This window comes from Pseudonaja textilis, chromosome 2 (genome assembly GCF_049901715.1).
Source record: "Pseudonaja textilis isolate UNSWEBS1 chromosome 2, rPseTex1.2, whole genome shotgun sequence".
Lineage (NCBI taxonomy): Eukaryota > Metazoa > Chordata > Lepidosauria > Squamata > Elapidae > Pseudonaja > Pseudonaja textilis.
In genome coordinates, this window is record NC_141991.1 from 185,126,641 (window position 1) to 185,153,051 (window position 26,411).

A 26,411-nucleotide genomic window follows, 5' to 3' on the forward strand; every position below is an offset into this window, starting at 1 on the left:
CTGCATCTACCCTTTTGTCTTTCTGGGAACAAGACATCATTCTTCCCAACTTACATATGCGGCTTTTTAATTATTTTATATCATCGTATTGTTTCCGTTTTTCTGGAAGCACAACTGAGTTGAAAGGTTGTATAGAGTCCTCTAAAATATCAAAAAGGAAAATCAAAGACACATAAAGCCAGAGAGGGTTTACTAGAGGTCGAGTCTTAAAAATCCTTTAAATAAAGATAGTTATAGATAGTCCTGGTTTTACAACTGATTGCTTAACAACAAGTTATGACAGATTTGAAAAAAAAGTTACAACCTGTTTTCAGTGTTACAACAGCTACACCACATGATTATATTTCAGATGCTTGGCAACTGGCTTGCATTTATTACTGGTTGCAGCGTCCCACAATCACGTGATCAGCAAAAAATGTCATAAACACCCATTGGATAAGCTGGAATTGGACTTAAGACCACATGATTTGTTTAATGACAGTGGTGACTCGCTTTACAACCATTATAAAAACAATTGTAAAATCAAGTCCAGTCATATGGTGACTCAAACTAAAACAACCAAATTACTTATAACCAGAATTCCAGTCTCATTTTTTATTGTAAGTCGAGCGCTATCTGTATTTCAGTTCAACATAACTTCAGATTGGAGGCACTTCAAAAAATTCATAAATTTGCAGATATTATGATTAGGTTTTTTAAATTATTCAGATTGCTAATCCAATTCTAATTACAATTCTTTTCTCCTTAGGCTGATTTTTCCCTTTCAGTGTGGGACAAGCTGTCATCAGATTATGTAAAATGGGACTACGAATTCATTTTGTTGTTGACCCTCAGGGCTGGTTCTGTATGGGCCTGATAATCTTTGTTTGGCTTTACAATACTCTCTTCGTTCCAAAAATTATCCTCTTTCCACATTATGAAGAAGGGCATATATCTGCAGCTGCCATACTATGTAAGTCAAGTTTGTCATTTTCTTCATTCTCTCCAATTCTTATATGGAAATAGAGTAGGCATCTAGATACGTTTTATGTCATTCTGCTTGACGGTTTGGTATTGCTACTTCTTTAATATTCTTCTTTTATATGACAAGTATGAGGTAGAGTGCCTTTGAACTTTCAGAAATGTATATACCATTCTTCTCTGTAAATTCCAAAATCCTACCAATTGAAGTGTTCTGAATGGAAATACATCTGTTTTTCAGGCTACTATCTATTTTCATTGTTCTGTATTGCCTCATTGTTAAGAGCATCGGTAGCAGATCCAGGGAGATTACCTGAAAACCCAAAGATACCAATTACAGGTACAGCTTATATCAACATGACTGAAGTTGTGTGCTTTAAATTAGTCACATGCCCAAAATATTGATCCATGTTGTGATCTGCCTCATGGTGGAAACTGCCTTGGTTGCCTAAGTCTCTAAGGAATTGATACCCTTGATTCTCTGAATCTCTCATCACCTTTTGATATCCTCAGTCATTGTATGCATTTCGACTTATATGCAGGTAGTCCTGGACTTACAGCCGTTCCTTTAGTGACTGTTCAAAGTTACAACAGCACTGAAAAAAATGACTGGTTTTGACACATCTCCATCGTCACATGATCAAAATCTGGGCATCCTGGCAACTGCATGTATTTATAATAGGTGCAGTGTCCTGGGGTCATGTGATCGCTACTTGTAATCTTCCCCAGCCGGCTTCTGACAAGCAAAATCAGTGGCAGAAGCCAGATTCACTTAAGGATGGCATGAGTCACTTGACAACTGCAGTGATTTGCTTAACAACTCTGGCAAAATAAGATTGTAAACTGGGGCAAAAGTCAGTTCAAAAAACTGCCTTGTTTAGCAACAAGAAATTTGGGGCTCAATTGTGATTGTAAGTCAAGGACTACTACACACACCGTCCAGCAAATTACTGGCTGCTTTCAAGAAAGAGCTGAGTGAAGCGCTTGATGGGAAGAGCTAGAAAATACCTTGAACTGATATTGCTGAAATTGGAGTTTGCGAACGAGGCTGGGGATAGCAGGGTGAACAGGGCGATTCCATGCTGGCCAAGAATTCCCCAGCCCTGATTCCTGTTCAGGGGATTGTCCAAAGATTTGGAGTGTGATGTAACTGTAACATCTATCAATAATTTCCTTTGTTTATCTGTCTCCTGGTTTTTCTGTCAATGTTGATATTCAAAAAAGTAAGGCAGCCTTATGAAATAGTGTTAAAAATGAGGCCTTTTTTCAAAAAAAATTAGAACATCCTAACAGTTTCAAAGCCCCCTGTAACAATTGGCAACCAACTAAAGGGACAATGTCCTCCTTTCAACGCAAAAACCACCTTCCAAGCACAAAGAGAAGATCTTTAAAACGTAGTCGTCGTGCTATGTTTTAAAATTCACTAGATGTCCTAGCACAAGGGAATGAGAAAGCTGACTATTCCTTCTTGTCTTTTTCCATGCAGTGGAAGTTTCATTGCTGGATGGTTGGGAAGTGGGGAAAGAAAATGAGGAAAAGGTGGTTTATTCTTTCCTCTTTGAAAAAGCTTCTATTGGCAACAATAGCTCTCATAATTATGGACAATATATTTGATGCCTGATTGAGAGGAGGGGAGAAAGAGAGATGAGAGAGGGGGAGAGAGAGAGAGAAATTAGGACTGAGATCTCTAGAGATCTTTGAATCAAGTGTTGAAGCAACATTAAACAGAAGAGGCAGTATGTTATAATTAAGATAAGTGGCTGCAGAAATCCCATGTGTTTATTCCATGCAAATAGAAGAAGCGTAGATTATATTCTTGATTTTGTTGGATTATATTAATGTAATCTGGGGAGGGTTCTTTTGCGGGGGGGGTGTGTGCAAATATACCCAATATTTCAGAAGCAAAGATACCATACTTGTATGGTCAGATGCATTTATTCCCTGCTTTTAAATTACATTGTGGAGCTTGCCTTCTGTTAATGGTAGCTCTCTTATTAAAGAGTAACACCTTTGTGACATTGGCTTTATGAGAACATACTGAAAATCAGTTTCCCATCTGGCATTATTGCTGGTTTAATGATCTTGATTATTAGATTTCCAAACTGCCAATGTGCAAGTATGTCAAGTTGAGAAATATGGCAACTCACAGAAAACGTAAAATCAATCCTTATAAGCATTTTTTCAAATGGATTATTCACTATAAACATAATTTTATGGAAGTACTAGGTTTAATATGCATACTAGAAACGTTTGGCCATGTCTATGTCATTCTGTTTCAGTTTCTGTTTCAAAGTAGCTTTAACGTTATTTTAGTGTGCTCAGATATAAAAATAAAACCATGCTGCTTCTTTCATAAAGCAAATATGTAATCACAGATTACATCTAACGTATTTTTGTGCTGAATTAAATGCATCCTTAAAAATTAATTTTAAAATATTTGAACAGATAAATGTTGGGAGCAGTTCAGTTCTAAGATTTAATTTAAATTCTGAGGTTTATCTGGATATTATTTTCAGTGTGCTTTTATTATGACCCGTGATTCCAGTTTCACTCGCTACATGAGAAAATCCAATCGTTTTGACTGATTGCAATAAGGGACATAATTTTATATGCTTTCTTCTAAAATCCTCAACATTCGTCCCCACAAGTACAAGAAGTCTGTGTTGTTGTTGAAGAGAAGCAAGAACTTAGCAACAACTCTGCATTTCTGTTAATGTTATCTTTGTTTCTCTCTTTAGAAAAAGACTCTTGGGAATTATGTAACAAATGTAATATGATGAGACCAAAGCGTTCCCATCACTGCAGCAGATGTGGGCATTGTGTTAGGAGAATGGATCATCACTGTCCATGGTAAGAGGACTCTAGTATGTCATCTAATTTCATCTTCTTTAAACTTCTAATTTAATTACAGTGACTCAGTAAGCTTTTTTCTAATAATTAAAGGTAAAGGTTCCCCTCGCACATATGTGCTAGTCGTTTCCGGCTCTAGGGGGCGGTGATCATCTCCATTACAAAGATGAAGAGCCAGTGCTGTCCGAAGACGTCTCCGTGGTCATGTGACCAATATGACTAAACACCGAAGGAGCACAAAACACGGTTACCTTCCCCACCAAAGTGGTCCCCATGTTTCTACTTGCATTTTTAACGTGCTTTCGAATCTGCTACGTTGGCAGAAGCTGGGACAAGTAACGGGAGCTCACTAATAATTCTAATAATTACATACTTCTTAATTCTACAGCATGATAATGTTTTGGAATCAAAATGATATTAAATTGAAACAAAGGTAGCCAGTCCTCTTCTTACAGCAGTTCACTTAGTGGCAGTTTGAAGTTACAATGGCACTGAAAAAAGTGACTTATTACCATTTTTCACATGATGCTGCAGCATCCCCATAGTCACGTGATTTATATTTGGATGCTTGACAACTGACTCATGAAGGTTGCAGTGTCCCGGGATCATGTGATCACCTTTTACACCATTCTGGCAAGCAAAGTCAATGGGGAAGCCAGATTTACTTAGCAACAATGTTACTAATTTAATAAGTGGCTCACTTAACAAATGTGGCAAAAAAGTCGTAGAATGGGGCAAAACTCACTTAACAAATTTCTCAGTTAGCAACATAAATTGTCGGCTCAATTGTCGTTGTACGTTGAGGATTACCTGTACTAATTTTGTTTTTAAAAACATGAAATATAAATGTCCCACTATAAGACCAAGGAACATTATTCCTATTTCAAAAGTAGTTCAGAAGTAAAAGAATTCTTAGTCTTAAAATGTAACACTGGGACTTCTGAGAAGGACATGGTAAAGTGACTGAAGTTGCGACAGTGCTGAAAAAGGTGATTTACAATCAGTCCTGACACTTATGACTGTCCCAGCATCCCCATGGCTGTGTTCAGAATTTAGGTGCTTGGCAACTAGCATGTATTTACAGTGGTTGCATGATCCTGGGATCATGTAATCAACATTTACAAACTTCCCTTCCAACAGGCAATCTCAGTTGGGGAAGCTGGATTCGTTTAACAACTGTGATTTGCTTAGAAGTCCTGGCAAAAAAGATCGGAAAATCAGGCATGATTTATTTAATGACCGCATTGCTTAGCAGTAGAAGTTCCAATTGTGGCTGTAAGTCGAGGACTACTGGCATATGTTATACATCTGGCTAGCGTCCTGTCAGTGTGTGTGAGAGAGTTGAGGGCTGTTTGGAAACTGAAACAGTATTTGCTGTGTGAGCAAGAAGGAGACAGCAAGGAGCCTGTTCTGTACTAAAGCTGCTTGGTGCTATGAAACTAAAACTGAGACTGAAACTCCTCTCCTCTGCTTGTGTTTTGTATTTGGAACAGATTTCTTTTCAGGTGGGGAGTGGGAGTAGAACTCTTTAGCATCAGAGCACGTTAATAATAATATAGGAAATACTAATGCTCTGATGATCATTTTGAAAAATCCTTTCTTAGTGAGCACCTAGAAGCCAAGAGGAACATATGTGCCAAATTTCAGGTTTGTAGGTATTACGGTTCTGGAGATTTTGTGATGATGCATGAGTGGTATTTTGCTTCTCTATATATAGATAATCATCCTCTGACCATATTGCAAGAAAGATTTTCATGCAAGAACAAAAAGATGCAACTTTATAAAAATTCCCTATGTAGCTTTACCATTGTGAAAGGTTATAGCTGGTGAAACTGGACTGCTACAAATTTAGTTGATGAAGGGAAGGGAAGGAGAAGAAATGTAAAGGAAAATGTTTTTCCTTTATGTTCCTAAATGTTTTTCTACTGCCCCAATTCTTTCAGCCACTATGAGAAACATGCTTCCCCCATTAGAGGTTGCTAAGTTTTTGACACACCTGTTTTAGCGTTGAATGTTATGAACCTTTGACATTCCTATCTCTGTGTTTCCCTGTTTTCTACAGGATTAATAATTGTGTTGGTGAAGATAATCATTGGCTGTTTTTGCAGTTGTGCTTCTACACAGAACTCCTGAGTTTTTATACACTCCTACTTGATTTCTGCCACTATTACTACTTTGAACCACTAAGAAAAGTTAATGCGGTAAGAAAATCATCTGCTTGTCAGAATAAGATAAAAAGTGTGTGTTAACATGTATGTTGGTAATTGAAATGCTTGCTTTTGGAGCAGGGAATCCACTATCTTACTCTCACAAATTGAACACTACTACTGCACTCCCAAATCTGGTGGACCTTTGGGAGGACAGGAGAATTACAGGCAGGGACTGTCAAATTATAGCCTTTAAACCACACCCTGCTTGCCATCTGTATAAAACAAGAATGGATGGGTGGTAGGTGGCAAATTGCCAGGTCTGAATCTCAGCTGAACTTCCAGATTGGGTTCCTTGGCCTGCAGATCTTCCAACAGCATCCAGAAAGGTGAGGGAGCAACTGACCCTTTACAGAAATAATCCCCTGCTGAACCCCCCCGGAAAGATTGCACTAAGGTGATAGAAGGAAATGGGGAGAGGGAACAGGCCAAGAGAGAGAAAAATGAGCGAGTGGACAAGAAAGGTTGCCCTGGGAGAGCTGCAAGAGAGGAAGGGATGCAGTGAAAGGGTAGAAGAAAAAAGAAAATAAACTTCTTTTTAGCTTCATAAATATTAGGTAGTTTAACAACTGCCTCATTTAGCAACCGTTTGCAGTTATGACAGTGATGAAAAAGTAACTTTGCAATCTGGCCTGGCATTCATGAGCGTTAACAGGTCTGTGAAGCAAAGCTGATCATACAATCGTGACGTCTTGTTTAGTGACCTCTTTGCTTAATGACCAATTGATGCCACGAAACAAGGTCAGCTGTAATGTCAGCTAAATTTGGGGATGATTATGAATGTATGGAGTTGAGATCTTGATGTTCTGCATAACCGCCTTATCCCATTCTTTACTCTGTCCTTTGGCAATAAGGAATAGAAATAGTCGGGGTGGGATATGACAGGGTTAACTGCCGGTTTGGGATTTACGAGCTTCCCTGCACGCTGTGAGCGCGCCTGTAAATCGTCATTAGCACACTGCGTGCTGAGAAGCAGCCTTTGAAACAGCCCTCATTTCTTGTTTTTTTTAACTGCAGCTGTGCCTCGTTCGGCAGCTGAAGTTGAAAAAACAGGAAATAAAGGTCAGGTAAGAGCCCGGGTGGGCTGGTGGGCAAAAACATCAGCAGACATAGAACCGGTTCTATGTCTGCTGCTCTTCAGAGCTACCGGTTCTACAGAGGTGGACAGAACCAGTAGAAACCCACCACTGGAAATAGTGAGGAAAACCTGTTTCGTCAAGACAAAAATTCGGTATAGTCAATATTTCATCTTATACAGTGTCAACGGCAGCAATTAATGTCTTGTCATATTTCATTCTTTCTCAGTCTCTTTACACTATGTAGGGCGGGGGTTCAAACTCAAGGCCCATGGGGTGCTTAGACCTGGCCCATAGGGCCACCCTGGAAACAGCAAAGGACCAGCCCACAGTGCCTCTGCCAATAAAAACAGCTCAGGAGGGCTGCATGCAGCCCTCCCAAGCTCTGCTTTCACTGGCAGAGGGCTGCAGGAGGCCGTCGCACCCGAAAACGGATCTCAGGATGGCCGTGCGTGGCTCTCATGAGCTCCGTTTTGACTGGCAGAGTGGTAGCAAGACAGACTACTAGCAAAAGTGGCATTTGATCACATGAGTGACATCAGACACCACCCTGATGCAGCCCTCAATGAAATCGAGTTTGACACCCCTGCACTAAGTGCTCTGAAGCATTATTATTTTCCTGATTGATTACAGGACTAGTTCAGCTTTTGTATAATGCATCATAGCCACCACATCTCTATCATGCAATTGTCATAATTCTGTTCAATAGGCTGCATTGCAGATAATAGAATCAAATTATCAATTACTTTTTCCCCCCAGATTTTAAAATCTAAGTAAAAGTAATATCTACTAGGTGGTGACCCAGAAGCTTTGTTTGTGACAAACTTCAGTAAGATCCAACCCGTAAAAATATTTAATGTTTTAATGTATAAATATTAAAAATGAACTTCAATATGTCCACATTACATTCAATAGCTTGTAAAAGCTTTTCTTTTACTTATGAACTAACAGATACTAGCTTAGTAGAATTGACTATAATTTGCACATTCTGCTGGAATGACTGCAGCATAGAAGTATTTGATAAAGGAGTAAAATCATATACATTTCATTGCAAAGTCTATAGATACTGCAGTTGTTTGTCCAGTAGGAGGAGTAATTTTATAAGATGTCTCTACAGATTTCTTGGTAATTATCAGAAGTCATTGCAAATGTCAAAATTTCATAAGCTGTCATAGGGAAACACAAGAGTTGTTGCAAGACTTAATTTTTGCAATAGTTTTTGCTGAATTTGTATTTTTAAAGTGTATCAGTCATCACTGTGTAGGATAGGATCAGGGTATGCATTGCTGATTCCTGTAGTAAACAATCTACAGTGGTACAAATATAAGTAGCAAAAAAAAAAAAGAGTGAGGGAACAAGCCACAATTGGCCAAAGAACGTGCAGTTTTTAATTTTGGAGTACACTTTTGCATTTCCTGTTTATCAGAATAACAACATTAAACTGTTATATTTTCTTTTACAGGATGTCTTTGTGTTTAGACATGAGCTTGCCCTAGCAAGAATATCAACATTCATGGGTTTAATTATGTTAGTTGGAATTACTGGACTCTTTTATACCCAGCTAACTGGTGTATTTAATGTAAGTGTTTATTTCCTTTGATATATTTTTATGCATATATTTATGCAATGCTGAAAATATATAATCTGTTGTTGTTCTTCAACTGTTCAGTTATTTCCAACACTTTGTGACCCAAAGCTTATCAATTTGCCAGAGATGCCTGTCAATAGTGGCTTCTTTTGAGTTCTTTTAAGCTTCTACTTGTGCTGTATTACGCAACAGTATTATCTAAACATTTTGTCTTGTTCTGGTCTTTAACATTTCTAAGCAACAGGGTCTACTCTAATAATTCTTGTCTTTACATTGTGTCTATAATATGTCACAAATATCTGTAATATCTGTTTTTGCTTCATTGTAGGTGCTTCCTGGAAACATTCTAGTAGTTTTATTTAATCTAGTACTGAGCAATTTATTCTTGTAATACAAAGTATTCTCAGCAATGTAAAACAATAAAAGCAGAGGGGAAGCAGGCAGATTTGAAGACTTAGAACAAATGCTTATAAAAAATTTTTAAAAAAAGATTGCTGAAGCTAGTTGGAAGGCCATATCTCTGAGCTCATACTGCGTAGCATTAAAAATCTCCCTTTATTTGCAGCTATCATAGTTTTCTTGATATAGGCACCAAAAGAAAAACTCGGGGATTTTTGTAAATACAAGTTTGAAGATTTCATCTGTTAGTACCTTGGTCCCAAATCGGTTGGATATTAAAGGACCAAAACAGAGTTGGAAATCAAATAACAGCCATTTTGTTGGCAATAAAATGTTTATAGTGCTGAGTTCCAGCTATCAGTCTCAGAACTTTTATTATCACTTGACTGAAGTTTCTGGACCATTTTCAGAGGCAGCCCTGCATTAATAGTAATTCAAATAAATTACTATAATAATACATTCCCAGAGGATGTATTATTGAAGCAGGCTCATCCCCATCTAATTAAGATTGTGGCTGTCATAGAAGCTTATGCTAGAAGAAACCATACTAATCTATAGGGGCATTTGTGCTCCTAATGATAATTATGGATCATGAGCACTTTTAAATTAAGAGCCCATTCTTTGAAGAAGGTGTGTTTCCTTGCAGGACAGGATGGACCAGCTCAATTCAGAATTAACTACCTAGTAATACCGTCTTGTCATAATTTAGTTTCAATTTATCAGCATTTCTCTCGTCCATTATATGTGGCAAAGAACTAGTGTAGAACATCCAGTGCTTTTTAGGAGTTTGATGCAGAGGATAAGTAATTGGTGATGGTGAAGGCATAATCTTAAGTCCCTAGGCCAGAAGATAACAGATTTGGTGTCCATTAACCTGTGTGCATCCTCTCTCCAAATAAAACTTTTTCTCTTATGTTCTGATACAGTTCCCTCTCTCTTTGTCCAGTCACAATGTGAGTGTGATCTAGAAGTGTTCCAGCTATCTTTGTCAAGCCAAACTGGTGTATCCAAAACTGGACTGTTTCTAGAAGTAATGCCTGGGATTCTGGCCTAACTTCTGGCCCTAACACTTTTGTACTTCTGGCAGCAGTTCCTGAAATATCCCCAACCAGTTCTTGAAATGCCACCCAAGTAACTGAATCAGGATTAAGGCTGTTTTGTCTAGTCCGACATTTTGTTTTCACCCAAGGTAGAATGGCTGATTTGGGTTTCTTTTAGGGGAGCCGCCATACTAGATCGTGGCCCTGAGGCTGATTTCCAGGTAGCCAAAGCACTGCATCTTTTTCGATCTTTTTTTAGTTAATCGGTACCCATAGAGGTGCCCCCACTGAGTTTTAAGTGAAATGATTGGGGAATCATTGATGTAGAATCTAAGGATAGACATTTGGGTTGAAAATTTAGTTGAGTAAAGTAATTTAACTCAAAGGTCATACAATACTGGTAATACAACCAAAAGATCAATTAGCAGATTAAATATCAGGGTAGTCAAACTAATACCAATACCAGCATTTGTAATACCAATACCAGTAATTTTATTTCATAAACACCACTATTTATTGATCTTATATCTGTGTTTGCTTGAAGTTTTAACTATTATGCCATATCTATTGAGATTCCTTAATCTCTATAACCATTTTGCGTCCTAATATTTGTTTTTGACCTGTGATAGCTCCAAACTTATGAAGTTCTCTTTAAAATGAAATGTGTTCCCTAATAGAGAGAATTATAATTGGCTGACTAATGATTGTCTAGTTCAGGGGTTGTTGAACAAAACAGAAGAATCTACAGTATGTAATCTGAATTTCGTGTCCTGATCTTTTCCAAAGAAATCTTGTTTGAAACTATGCAGCCATTGTCTCCTTAAATGAACTTGGTCCTTCCCAGGATCATACAGCTACCCTTTGCAACTGCAAAGATTTCTGAGAAAGACCTTTTGGTTGAAGACGTTGCTTACAGTGCTTTATATGCACATAGAAGCCTTAGAGCAGGGGTGTCAAACTCGTGGCCCACGGGCCAGATGCATCACGCACTGGCCAAGTCCCCCTCCGGTTTAACAAACAAGGAAAAAGTCGCAATACGTCACATGACAACAACATGAGGCCTTGAGTTTGACACCCATGCCTTAGAAGATCAAAGAGGTTTAGCAAAGAGGAGAAATCACTTCGTTGTTCTAGATGCGCTTTTAAAGAAGGAACAAAGGGGGTTTGGACTACCTGATCCATCCCTCTTACTGATAAGGTGACTCTGGGCAGATAATAAACAGTGTAAAGATAATTATAGAAACAGTTACAATCGCACTACATGAAAACTAGAATCAAGGAGACAAATGGCATGGGATGAGATCTTCTTACCTTGTCAATCACTTCCAATGGTGAATATCCCTCTCAGAGCCATAAGCTGACCAGCAAAATCAGGTTTTGATACCCCTTCCAGAAGGCCAGAATGGTGGCAGCAGTTCTGGTTTTGGGTGGTAGAATGTTCCATAGGTCTGGGGTCACAGTGGAAAATGTTCTTCTTGGCCCCACCAGCTGGAATTCCTTGGCCCACAAAGTCTGCAGCTGAAGTAGCCTTATGGCTAAATACCACCTACCATTAACCTGAATCCAAAGTTTAGAAGTGCTGTATTACTGATTTCTTTAGGTGTATTAGAAAGAAACTTAAAGTCTTTTAACTTTTTAAAGCATTAACTAAAACTCTTTCTTCTTTGCCTCCATAATTTTTGCTTTTAAAAAACCCCATTTTTCACTGGGTGTTTGCCAGTGAGAAGATACTGTATATTTTAATGGAAAAAATAATGTGCTTCATTGCTATATGCAAGGAGTCTTTTTTTTTTTTTTGCTATTTCTAGTTTATGTTAAAAGACTTACATGGAAGGGAAAATAGGGAAAATGTTTTGAGGGTTTAGATAGGGCTGTCTTAGGTTTCATCACGGTGGCATCATGTGATGTATTGGGATTTTCCCCCCCTTCACTAAACCATGGGCATGGCCAGCGCGTGACACATCTGGCCCGTGGGCTGTGAGTTTGACAGCTTTGGTTTAGATGTATTTGAAAGGAATCAGACTTTTCCTGTTAAACACACATCTGTAACTTGTAGGAAGCTGTTCTCACCTTGTTTATAAAACAGTAATCATTTTCACACCATGACAATACTTGTGAGCCCTAGTTGTGATCTGAACTTGTTTCCAGCAGTGTATACATGTATATTTGCTAAGATTGGTGTTGGAACTGTTAACCTCCTGTGACCTATATTGTATGTATGCAGTCTCTTGTTGAAGGAGTGGCGGATTATTTCTCAATTGTCATAGCAGTGAGAAATTTGAAATAAGTTCATTTGCTTTTGGTTGCACATGACTTAAAGAGCTGTTAATGCAATGATAATTTCCTGGTATACTTGTTTCCACAATTCCTGTACAAATCTTACCAGTGTGGTTCTAATCAGCTGCTGAATTAATTCTAATCATTTAGCTGCTGAATTTTTTAAAAAATACAAATTAGTATTTTTAACTTTGTATTGTTCGTTCATGCACTTTTCAGAGCTTCAATTCTCTGAAGTCAACAATAATAAATTAATCTGAAGTCAATGAAAATTTAGCATGATAAACATATATTTAATATATTCTGCAATCAATTATGGTTTTATACAACATACTTATTTAGTTAAAATGAATAAAATATTTAGTGTTTTTCCTTTCCTTTTTATTTTCTGGTAATTTTGGAGGCAGAAACATTTTGGGTCGATTTTTTAAAAACTAAATTTTACATGAGATTTTTATTTGGTCAGCCACTTATCTGGAGTGTTTTCTATAAATGAAAAATCCAGGTTATCAGTAACTGCTGAAAATAACAGGATAATCGCTTAAGCAGTGATTCTCTGATGTCATTGTGGGAGGTTAGTAAAAGAGGATTATCCATGACCCAGATAAAATAATTAGAAATTACTTGGACACTTACAAATGAATGATTTACTGTACTAATCTCATTTCCAAAGTTAGAAAAGATCTGTCTCTTAATATAATACTGCCAGATGTTTTTAGTTGAAATGCATCTTTTGAAGAGACTAATCTGAAGCCTAATTTTGAGGATTATCTTTGATTATTTTTATTTAAAATCTTAAACAGGATCTGTTTTTATTTTCCATATGTTATTGTAAATGATTAACAGAGTTAACAGGTTTTTTTTTTTAAAGAATGATAGTCTGGAGCTCATTGTATTTCAGATGTAGATCGTGATATCTGTTTTAGTGTTGTTTTGAGGTTCCTTCAAGTTAGTCTTTTGGAATTTTTGAATGGTTCAACCAAAGCAAATTGATTTCTTTACATATTTTTTATTAAAATAATGGTGAATTGTACAAGTGTTCTATCCAATGCTATATTTTCAATGAAGAAGAGTAGATTTGCATATGGGGCATTTGCAGGCTCTGTGGTTATGAATGAATCCAATCTCACTCTTATCCTTGGAAAAAGGAAAAGAATATTTTATTACTTGACACCAGCCATTTTACGGCTGAATTTCGACAAGGCAAATTTGAAGTATGGGCTGGGGAAGGGGTTGCATTTGCAGCCCACAGGTGCCCGATCTCTGAATGGTTACAATTATATGTAATTTGTACTGTGATTACACTCTGGCTATAATTTTTTAGATATCTTAAAAAAAAAATACAATTCATGCTCTATGGGGCTATCAGCGAACCTCATTTATGCTCTATTAATCTTCTAAGAACAAGGTAGAGGAGGCTTCTGGGAGGTGAACTATTTTAGCCTTCATGTCTAAATAGGCCTCCAGGAAACTATTTTGTCACTGCATGGTAGCAGCATGTTTCCCTACTGTTTAGGGAGAGAAGGATTGGACAGATCTCAAGTGATTTGGGAGGAGCCCCAGAGGTCTTCCATTTCCATTTCCCCTCTTAAACTCAACCTCTCTAAGCCCAAATTGGGCTGAATAAGTGAGCTTTCCAGCTGATAAGGAGCAAACTAGTCTAGGCCAATGAAACATTCCCCCCTGTACCAGGAGTTCTACAGTTTTCTCATATTGGAAAATTTAGTCTACCCTTGCACCTTGAATTGGTTGATTGATTATTTTTATCTGCTGCAATTGAGAGACTCATCAAGTGATAGTCATGACATTAAAAAGCCATTGCACAGTTCGTTAAGTAAGCAATAAAAAAAAGCCATAAGTATAGAATAGCCATCATAGAAATAAAGAAAAGACAAAGTGGGGGGGGGGGGGGTCATTTAAGATTGAAAGACCTCTTAATTCAGAGCTGTCAAACTCCTGGCCCGTGGACTGGATGCGTCACACTCTGGCTATGCCCACGCTCGGTTTAGAAAAGTGAGGGAAAGTCCTGATACGTCACAAGACGCTGCCATGACAACATGAGTTTGACACCCCTGTCTTGATTCTATTTCATCTGATTTTCTGAAGCCTAATAAAGTAAGAACTGATTGAATTTCAAAGGGCAAAGAATTCCCTAAAATTGGCTCTGCAACAGAAAGATATTGTTGGGACTTCATCGTCCTTTCCTACAGCTTCTCCTGCACATGAGATGTGTTAAAATTGGTCAGGGAAGCAGATCCTAGAAGGATACTTCTGCCTGTGTGTGTTATAAATTGGAAACTGTTGGTAACATTTTCAGGTGCCTTATTAAAATTTTTTTGACCAGCAGATACTACAGATGTTTAGCACTCTTTGTTATTTCATATAAGCTATTTTTATGAGTTATTTAAGATGTCACTGAGCTATGGGGCCTCCAGCTGTGATCTCCTCAGATGTACTGAGCTAAGTAGGGTCATTCCCGGTCAGTAGCTAGATGTACAGCTATGGGAGAAAGCTTAAACACCACCGGAAATGTTGGCAATTCAGAAAGCGAAACATTTCTTCTGAAGTGTTATTGAATTAATCAATGCCCCGATAAGGCCTGCTGTTGCTTCCTGAGGTCAGGTCAGGGTGGCAAATGTATGTATTTTCCCCTTTTTACAAGAACAGTTTTTACATCTAGATCTAGTCTGAAGGCAATTTTGCAATAATGTTGTTTTCTTACTATGTAAATGAATTTTTGTACAATTCTGAAGAATTGTAGTATTTCCTAAAATTCTTATTTTTTTAATTGATTCACTTTATGTCATGTTCTTCACATAGGTTATGTCATACATCTCAAAAAATATTCTTTTCTTAAATATCTAGACAACTTTGGCATGAGCAGATGATTTATTATTATTATTATTATTATTATTATTATTATTATTATTATTATTATTATTGTTTTCCTTACCATTCATACCTCTCATATTCATTCTAGAATTTTCACAATCCAGTATAGCTTTTGTATTTTGATGTTTGTGAGATGTTCTCTGGGGGAATTTGGATGTTAAATATTTGATATTAAAAACTTTGACTTCAGCGTAGATATCTTCAAGATATTTATGTTTCTTATACAAAAATATGAACGTGTCTGTGTTTGAACTGTAAGCCTAATAAAAGATGCCTTGTGATTACGTTTCTTGCAATTATGTGAACATAACCGGGCAGTTTACTTGGCATTTTGAGAGAAGTGCTTTGCCATTGCCTTACTCTGAGGCGTGCATGTCTTTTAATTTGCTAGTCTAGATTGTAATCATACTAGTTCCCATTCAAATACAAAGTAATCCTATCCTGCTTAATTTCCAAGTTAAGTCAACCAGATGGCCATGGTTAATTTTTTTAAAAAATCCAGATAATGAAAATTCTTGAAATAGGAAACAGAGAATACAACCTTGGTATTAATACTATATAAATATGGTTATAACACTCTGTATAAATGAATATTTATACTGAAACAGAGTTAAAGAATATCTGCACTGTCTGCTTAAATTTTGTTTCTTTAAATACCTGCACATAAATGTGAAAATAAAGTAAGAATGGTAAAATGTAAGTTGATTCATATTCAGCCTTTTTTGGATTTTTTTTACTTTGACATTTTTTGCATTGTTTTTAATTTATTTTGCCTTTTGCCTTCGGGTTATTTGAATTTAAAGTATTATTTGAAAGAAATCTAATACAGTAACTTTGGTGACTTTGTATGCCAAACCTCTACCAAAGCCCAGTTCAAAATGAATGTCAGATTTCCTTCTGCTTGGTAGGATATTTTGAATGAACCTTGACTTGGGAGAGGTCATCTGACAGCCCAGTCATTCCCTAAGATCCAAAGACAAATGTCTCATTTCCTTGATGTGGCTGTATTGCTCAAGTTGAGGGTGCTGAACTGCATTCTTTCATTTTGGAGAGATTTTTTAAATTTAATTTAATTGTCCAGTTTAAATAGTTCAGTGAAGACAGGATGAGGCTAAAAGGGTTTGCTCTTATTTCAGTTTGACCAAGGTCTGAATGACAACCCCACAAAAGGCCTACATGCTACACTACTATGCAATTTGGTTTTTAAAAAAATATGGAATTGCTTTTTAATTCAAAGTTTAAATTAAGGATATGCTTTAATTTCAGAAAATGCCTAAATTATTTCAGTCAACAGCTCACTATTCTTAATATAATATTTAGTAAGCGGCACACTAGTTTGATCAAGTATAACAAATGAAAGAAATTGTTTTGGCTACAGCTCTAAAGATCCCTTATATTCAGACATTTGAAACACTGCATTTCATCATCTGACCAAGTAAGAAACACTGAAACAGAAAGCATTGGTATTTTTCTTGGGTAATAACATTACAGTGAAACTCTAGAAAGTTTGTTATTTATATATTTTTTGTCTGAATGTACTTATATACACATAGAGAAATAGAATACCTCATTCTCAGAGATATATCAAAAAAAATTGTTTTGTTTTTGTAAGCATTCTACATACGTGCTACTTGTATATATTTTTGATTTTTGATTTTTGTATTTTCATGATAGGAAGAAATATTTAAGATGGTTTCTTTTTTCTTAAAATAGGACATTACAAGTATAGAAAAACTGGCCAACTGTTGTGAAGAAATGTGAGTATCATTTTGTTTTTTTACAGTCTTTATAGAGCTTGGCAATAAAGTGCATGTGTGAGAAACACTTCGGGCATTAATGAAAGCTTAGCTTACCTTTTCCACAATGATTCACACAGTGCTATAATTTTAAAAAAGTTCTGTCTGATATGATCAAAACAATGCTTTCAAAGCATGGTCCAAAAAAGGGGATTTGTTTTGTTTTGCTCTCTTTTGTTGGCAAACAGTGTTGATTAGGAGGAACATCTTAGTTCTGTAAGTGCAAATGCAGTTTGGGTTTCTTAAAGTCTCAGCTGCTGCTGAACTGAAAGAAAAGCTTTGCTTAATGGCGGCTCAAATGTAATTCATCAGAGTCAAGTAATGGATCCCCAGCCAACCTGTATTGTTCTAGTTGACTGAAGTGCACCATGGGAGTGCTGTCTTTCACTAATAATGCTGTCGTCTGTAGATCGAGACCTCGAAAGCCATGGCAGCAGACCTTCTCAGAAGTTTTTGGCACTCGCTGGAAGATCCTGTGGTTTATTCCTTTCAGGCAAAGGCGACCACTGCGCATTCCCTACCACTTTGCCAATCACGTCTAAACAGATGGATGGTAGGCACAGATGGGTTCTCCATGCTGGCTGTGTGTTGCAGGTTTTGTGATAATAGAACTATGGCGCTCCTAAAGTCAATTAAAATCTACCCACCAATCTTAGACGTCACAACGTGCCCCAGGCTTTATTTTAATAATGAAGATCTTTATTCTGCTTAGGGATTAAGGCACACTTCTCTATTTATGTTTAAAGTGTACTTACATTCAGATTAGCATTGCAGAGAAATCACTGCAGGTTCATAATAAAAACAATGATTGATGTACAAATATTACTTTTCTTTTGATACTGGATAATTGATTTTGCTAGAAATGCTGTCATTTACACAGATCAACAGGTTTGGAAGGATCTTGACGGGTTTGAATTTCTTATTCTTTTTTTTTTTTAATCAGTCATACTAGCTGGATTATAAGAAAATCTCTGTTTTCCTATTCATCAGTTTTAATGCTTCCAATGCCTTTTTATTTATGATGCATGATATTAAAATGCAGCTTATCTCTAGAGAAGACTGGCATTTTAACAGTGGATTTTTGAAAGGAAGAATGATGTTTGTTCCTCATGTTTTAAAAAAATTGTTATGTAAAAACAAGACATAAAATCCATTGGTGTTTTGAAAGAAAAATAAGTTATAAAATGTGCAATTTTCTCTTCTTTGTACCTGCAATAATTAGCCTTAAGTGCTAGATGTGTCTTAGAAGTATATACAGAGTTCAAAAAACAAAGCTTATGCCATGATCCAGCCAAAGTTAAGCACCTTTTAAATCCTACTTATATTAGTGATACATTTAGCATTATTTTCATTCACTCCCAAAAGAACAGACAAGCTGCTGTGTGACAAATGGAATACTGGCAGATCCGTTTTTCTGGGTTTAAGCTGCAGTGCTACACACTTACCTATAGGTGATTTGTTTTGAAAAGATATGCATAGGATTCTACTAAGTGCCTAATTTTGGTGCGATTGTGCCTACAAAATATATCAACATTTACAATATCATATCTACTGAAAACATATACAATACTGTGTTGTTTCTATGTACTATGTTTCTTGTTTTGTACTGTCACCACTAGAAGTATTTAAAATTTTAAATTTCATGTGTTCATAGATCAGGTAATATATGTTGGAGATATTTTAACAATAGTATTTATATACTAAATATGGATGTTACATTTAGCATTATCTACTCTATATTACATTCTAAATAGATGATATGAAGGGAAGCAGGCATGCCTGTAAAGCGACATTATGATTGGTAAAAAATGGTAATTTGAGTTGTAGATAAATCAGACTTTTGGCTATTTTTAAGTAGTAAAATTTTAGGAAGATCATTCTTTTAAAAGGAATGCTTGGTGATCCGAGGCTTATATAGAAACAAAATCAGTGATCTAGTTTTGAAAACTCTAAAAACCATCAATTTATGCAGTTAAGAAGTATGGGGTTATTTATGGAAGTGGCATTGAATTTCTGGATAAAGGACAGGATATTCTTCTAATAAATAAATAGACCTAACTGGGAGGACACGTTGGCTCAAATAGGCTTACAACAGGCATGCTGTACCTATGTGCATTGTTGAGAATGCATTTTTTCGTTCACTTGGCCTTATCCTATCCTTTCTCCACTTATGTTTGCCAAATAAGTCAAGAAGTGAAAGATAACTTCGGCCTTTGCATCTGTACTGTACTTTTGATCCTTCATGCTTAAAAGAGCTGCAAGACAACCATATCTAACTGTAAGGCCCATGGCCTTACAGGTAGTCCTCAACTTACGGCCACAATTGAGCTCAAAATTTATGTTGCTAAGTGAGAAATTTGCTAAGGGACTTTTGCCCCATTTTCCGACTTTTCTTGGCACATTTGTTAAGTGAATCACCGCAGCTATTAAGTTAGCAATGCGGTTGTTAAGTGAATCTAGCTTCCCCATTGACTTGGCTTGTCAGAAGGTTGCAAAAGGGAATCACTTGACGCTGGACCCTGGCAACAGTCATAAATATGAACCAGTTGCCAAGCATTCAAATGTGAAATAAATGAGCATGGGGAGGCTGCAACAGTCATAGGTGTGAAAAAGGATCGTGTCACTTTTTTCAGTACTATTGTAACTACGAACTGTCGCTAAATGAATTATTGTAAGTCAAGGACTACCTGTATTTGGGGGGGCAGATACATACTGGCTAGTGAGGCAGCCCCAGGAACAGATGCAACTTCTTTTGAGTTGCTAGGGAGTGCGTGCAGGTATGCTTCAAATCACCTTTTCCCTACAGATCTGGACTGGTATACAGTTGTGTTTTAGAGCATCAGTATCATTTTAGGAGTAAGGGCACACAGAAAAAATACCGATGACAGATTTTACTTCAGTTGATATACAAAAACAACAAATTGCGCTAAATCATTTCTGACAGATGTTTACACTGATTATACATGCATCTGTTAATAAAACATGCTGTTCACTTGTTTCGAAGAGCTTCTATATCCTCTTTCCTTATGTCTACTTTCCATTCATTCTGATTGGAGATTATCCTGTCTTCTAACACTTTTTCATAAAAGATAACTACGTCATCTTTTGGAAATTGGCTAACTTTTATTTCTTTCATTTTTCTTTTCTGTCATGGGCATTTTCTTCTGAAGATCCATTCTTGACAGCTCCCAAAATGGTTTGTTCCATACTCAGAGCCTCTCTTACCATGCCTCTATCCCCTTCAAACTTTCATCATAAACGATCAAGTCAATCAGGCTTTTAAATTTATGTGTTTGCCATATGAACAAATGAAAAAAATACAACTTTTTCTAAGCAGATACTTACCAGATATTCACCATTCTCATTCGTGCTGGGTGTCTAAATAGTCCAGCTCTTTTCTATATTTTCTTCTACTTCATTCAAATGACCTAGTAGACCAATGTTTTTTCCTGGATTGCATTCATTCATTCATTAGATTTCACATTTTTCATAAATCTCCTTCCTGCTTCTTCCACCATTTACATACATTGGAGCATAAATGGGCAACTATCACCAGTTTACAGATTCATACTTTTGTATGCACCCATAAACAATCAAATAATACCAGTTCCTATTTTCTGACATATATTTTGGTCCATTCATTATTGGAACTACATCTTTATTTTTATTTTTATTTAACATATTATTTAACTCAACAATTATAAACCTCCGACATTCCCATCTATTACCTCTTCAGTGTTTCACAGACAGACAACATATTTATTTTTCTTTCTTACATTTCACTTGTTACTCCATTCATTTGGGCCTTTATTTCTTTAATGCTCTGCATTACGCTCTTCATCTTCTATTTGTCAAGATTGTTCCCTGATGGGCCCAATAGGTAAGAACCTTTGTGGTCCATCTTAGCTTCGCTTAGCTATTCTTTCACCTATCACTTTTTAGTAAGAGAAGGTAAAGACCAAGGGTCTTCAAACTTGGCAAGTTTAAGATTTGTGGAATTCAACTCCCAGAATTCCTGAGCTAACAATACTGGAGGAGGAATTCTGGAAGTTGAAGTCCACAAGTCTTAAACCTGTCAAGTTTGAAGACCCCTGGTATAGACTATCTTATTAGCTGTAGTGTACCTATGCCACATGCAGTATTTCCTGCTTATGGAGAGTACAGTACCGGTCATTACCAGCATGACCTAAGCCTAACCAAAGTATTGTCAATGTATTCTGTGCAAGTTTCAATCTCTAATATAGAAACTTCCTTGGAACCAAGCATCTTGTTTCACCCTGTCAGATAGGAGTCATATATTATGTAGTGAGACATAGTGAGGATGTTATTAACTATAATAGCTGTGAAATATGTTTATTACTAAATAATTCACAGATGGAACATGAATTTGACCATTAATCTGACACCCATCTCTTCTTATAAATACTGTGCGTGTTGGCAATTTTTATTACATTACTGGTATAATTATTTTGATGAAACTATTACAGCTAGTTTGGTCTAGACAACCAGTTTTGTCAGGAGATTGTGAGTTCTAGTCCTGCCTTAGGCACAAAAGCTGCCTGGGTGAACTTGGGCCAATCTCTCTCATCTCATGGGTTGTTACAGGGAGAATACAGTAGGACGAGGAAGGAATATTAGGTATGTTCCTTGAATTATTTATGAAAATAATTGGGAAATAAATAAATATCACTGTATGTTTTGCATAAACTTTGCAGTAGCCCTTGGTAATTCCACCTTAAGAACTTTGGCACATTAGATAATTTACAGATAGATCCTTTCAAATTTATTCCAAAATAAGATGACTGCGTTGTCCCCCAGATGTCTTAAAAGTCACTCAGATATCTGGATCCATTTACAGGTTTTTGGTTTACTGACTCTTGAATGCATTCTTTTATGAACTCTTTCTGCAACACCAATAAATTTTAAATCAGAAAAGCTAGTCTCTGGAGAATGTTTATTGGTAAAATTTATCTCAAAATTAAAGTTGAGAATAGAGAAAGCATTGAAAGCTAAGCTTATAGTAAACAGACTATTAGTACTCTCTCATACATTCCATACTGTATTGCTGTTTTAAATGTGGCAAAAAGTGTTATGAATATGTCTTTTCCAAAATCTAAAATTAATGCTATCTAGAATATACTTACATAAACCTTTGTCCCATATTGTTTGTATAGTACTTGAGATATCTACCCTTATTTTGTTCCTGAAGTGCCCTCTCTTGGTTGATTTGTGCAATTTCATTACCATTAAGAAAAGTAGGTAGTTGTATGCTTTATTTTTTATACACAGATAATGAATTTGTAGGAGAAAAGAGTCATTAGATCATGTTGCGTGAGAGATGCAGCAAGATTATACCCCAAATTCTTTCCATGAAGGAAAAGAAAAGATAATACAATCAGATTCTGTACTTCTCTTGATCTGCTTGACTGGTCAATGCTCATATTAAAATGGATCATAAAAAATAATTATGTTCCTGTCTGCAAAAAAAACAATCCACAAACCAAGATGTGTCAGGGAAATAGATTTTTGTGCCTGTTATGGATAAAAAGTTCGGTAAAATGTTTTCATTCTAAACATTCTCCATATTCTTTGAAATATTGACTGTCATATAATGTATATAATATTTTGGTTTAAAGAGAGTGTCAAGAATATTGCCTTTTTTAATATCGATAGTCCTGTGGATTTTCATAAACATTAAAACCCAGATTTAGGAAAATGTTTTCCTGTGTATATAAAAGATAATGTTAGGATAATAAATTGAGAGATTAGTTGGGACTAAATATGTTTTAATATGAGTAGAAGCTGCTTAATTTTCTTTCTTATTTTGCATCTGTTATATTTGTTCATAATCTCTTGATTTTGGTGCATGGATTTAAACAAGTGTTCAGAGTACATATTGTTCACAAAATGATAAGTATTATATGATGCAAACGATACATTTGGATATGTATTTTGCATCTAAATTATTTACAGATATTTTAGACCGCATTATTTGTTAGTTATATATTTTAGCATCTTTATTTAGGATCCCATCAAAATAGTTTAGAATAATTAGCAATGGTTTTGTTTTCTAAGGACCTTGTAACTGCAATTCATCTCTTCATAAAAAGTTCTTCACCAGTGTTCTTATATTGATATAGCTATCAATATCTACTGTATATACAGTATGTTAGAATCTCCATTGTCCAGAACTGTTGTTAAAAATTGCAATCTTCATTCACTGTTGCCCTTTAGAAAGGTGAATTGTAATTCTGCCTCTTATATGCTAAGTGGAGTATATTACCAAGAGGTCAGTGAATAATCCACAATAAAAGAATGCTTGGTTTTTTTTTAATAACAACTGAATAATTATGAAGGCAAATTAATAGGCTGATGGCAAAGTTCCCAGTGATCAGAGTAATAGGTTGGGTTTTATTGACTGATGGAGGTTTTAAGGACTAGCATACCATTGTCCTTCACCAATCCCAGGTATATGGCTCCAACCATTTCAGTCCTTAATGGGGCCCACAGCCCACCCTAGCTGAACTTTCTGTGCATTCTGACAGCCATCTGTGTAGCACGGGTGACTTGCTCAGTTAGCCTACAGCCGCTTCTGCCTGAATTCCATTGTGCTTTGGAATTGGATGTATGTGAAGCCTCCATACTGTGCCATCTGCAAAGCTTCTTGGGATAAGTCATTCCATTGCAATCCATCCTCTGATTTTTTTCCCCCTGAGATTTCATTGACAAAAAGTATCTGTTGAGCTACAATATTATTAAAGTAAAACATAGGAAAAAATGGCTTTGACTGAAATGGCAAGAAGTTTGGACCTAAAATTCACACTGTTGTTATGCGGCTGTTGTTTTTCTTAAATTGTGGGACCTATTTGTAAATAAAAGAATCCTATTCTAACCTTGAAGGTTTAATGCTTTGTGCCAAATGTGATCCTTATAAATAAAAGCTACTTGTTTATGGACATATTTTCAAATTTGTTCCCACCATTTAATAGATACCTTCCTACTAAGATTAAGAATTTTGCAAATTGACTTTGATCAAAACAATTAACCATTTATTTTTATCAACTCTGGAGCTTCGTATAAGGATAATTGTACAAACAGGATTTTTGTTTTGTATCACCTGAGTTTACAGTGCAATTCTTGCATGTCTGGTTCATTACAGGAATACATTTAGAACTTCTGAGTGACTTGATGCTGTGGCTATCAAAGGTCAACTTAGTGATGTTCTAATATCTAGGATATCCTGATCGCGTCCCACCTCTGCATAGGGGTAATATAACTTTACAAAGTCTTTATAGTTACCATCAATTATGCTGATAGGATTTGAATTCCATTAGTAAACAACTTGGAGCTCCTTTCCTTAATAATGTCTTCAATCTGGTTTGGGCTGTTCAAAAGCCAAATTATCAATTTGATGGGGAACTAATATTGACCATCTAATGATGACATATTTAATGAACGTGCAATTTGATGTTGCATACGGTGCCGCCAGAAAATCTTTATCATTATGTTGCTAGCCCATTTAAACAGCTTCCATCCAGGAGCTCTGGAGCAGAGTTTTTCAAACTGTATTTTATGGAACATTAATGAATTCCATGGGAGACTTTTAAAAACCCTCACTTGTATAAGGCCAATTTTCTACTACTAGAAACTTGCCTCAATTCCTGTTGCCTAAACCTACCGGGGGGTGGGGGGGTAATGATATTGGGAGTGAAAAGGTGATGCAATTGTGCACCTATTTCTCACAATAATTAGAAGTGAAAAGTAAGGGCTCTAAACAGGATGCTTTATTTGCGTTGTACTTCTGACTTTTGCCTTTGTTCCTGACCACTTGTAACGGTAAAGCAAAAATAGTGTCCTTCAGCCTGACAAAATTAAACGTTTAGGAATTTCCAGAAATGTCATAGTTTAAAGAAAATGTGGGTGGCAACAATTAAGATGACAAATGATTATTTTCAAATGTCTTTTTAAAATCTGGTAAGAATAATTATATATTAAAACATAAAAATAAAAAACCATCACCACCAGAACTTTCAACTGGCATATGCTGCATCCATGGAAGTATGTACAGTAGCAACTTTTCACTATTAAATGACTATGACAATCTGTTCCGACCCAAGCCTCGTGCAAATCAAGTAAACACAAAGTGTATTTATAAAAGCAAACCTTTTTAATGCGTCTCTGTGAATTCTGTTCATTCACAGCAAAGAGTCATTAAAACTAATTGTCCCAGATAAGAGCAAGCCCTTTCAGGGTTGTGAAAGGCTGCCAAGAACACAAGATTAATTGCAGGGAAATATCCAAAACCAAAAGTCTCCGAAAACAAACCAGAATAGACAGGACTTCCACAAGAACTTGGAGTTGAAATAACTTATTTACTTCCTGCAAAGAACCCAACCCCCGAGGGCTGGCTTTTATCCCTTATGGGAGAGGCCATCACCTTACTCCCAAGTCACCCGTGCTTCTGCAGCTGCTCTTTCCTTCGAGCAGCCCTGCATGCACAGGCTCCTCGGGGTCCTCTGCATCACTGTTGCCAGACTCCACAAACTCCGAAGGCAGTACCCCACTCTCCAATTGTCCTGGCCCCATCCCTGCATCACATGCAGGCCCCTCATCCGAGTCCTCGCTCTCAGAGACCTCAGCCATCCGCACCTGCTGCCAACGAACCACAACAGCAATTTGTGATATCTGTCCCTTGAGTTCTAGGAGCTTTTAGATCTAGATACATTTCAGAAGACACATTTTCCTGTATGATCTCTGCAAGTCGATTGTAATCTACAAAATAAATCGCTTTTTATAATAGTCATTTACTTAACAGTCATTCATTCGTTCACTTAATAGTCATTCATTTATTAGTGAATAGTCATTCACTAATAAATGCATGGGCTGTTTTTTTTTTAAAGAACAGTTTCCTAAAACATGAAATAGAGTAGTTTTACAGATAACGGTAGAAAATCACCTAAAAATACTGAGGTAAGGATATCCTTCTAATCATAACTCGGGTCTAGCTCCCTGGTATTTATTTTTAAACAATCCCATGGATTTCCATTTAATAATTACACCATTATTTGAAGTATCTTTTTTATTTGCTATTCTAAAAAAGCATAATGGTCCTTCTGAACAATTTGTAGCCTGAATGCTATGATAACTATTATTCTGTGATGACACCTAGATAAAGTTTTGTAATGGAATTTTTTTTTTTTTGCTCCACATCTAACTCCTCTACTATTTGATTCACACCTGTTGTATCTAGACTATTTCTAAAATCATCAAAACTGTTTACAATCAGCGTTCATTGCTGCTTTTATTTAACTGTTGGACTATTGGGT

The 26,411-nt window shown here is 36.4% G+C and overlaps 1 protein-coding gene across 4 annotated transcripts in view; it reads left to right on the top strand.

Annotated features, from left to right (window-relative positions):
• Positions 1-24,041, top strand: part of ZDHHC21 (zDHHC palmitoyltransferase 21) — a 28,975-nt gene extending 4,934 nt beyond the window's left edge. For all 4 annotated transcript variants that reach the window (XM_026718398.2, XM_087926605.1, XM_087926604.1 and 1 more), the window contains 7 exons: positions 749-952; positions 1,202-1,300; positions 3,699-3,810; positions 5,873-6,011; positions 8,556-8,672; positions 17,003-17,046; positions 17,495-24,041. In XM_026718398.2, the coding sequence (XP_026574183.1) occupies positions 799-952; positions 1,202-1,300; positions 3,699-3,810; positions 5,873-6,011; positions 8,556-8,672; positions 17,003-17,046; positions 17,495-17,627 (798 nt within the window). In that variant the 5' untranslated portion in view covers positions 749-798 and the 3' untranslated portion in view covers positions 17,628-24,041. The remainder of the gene's footprint in view (positions 1-748; positions 953-1,201; positions 1,301-3,698; positions 3,811-5,872; positions 6,012-8,555; positions 8,673-17,002; positions 17,047-17,494) is intronic.
• The last annotated feature ends 2,370 nt before the right edge of the window (positions 24,042-26,411 follow it).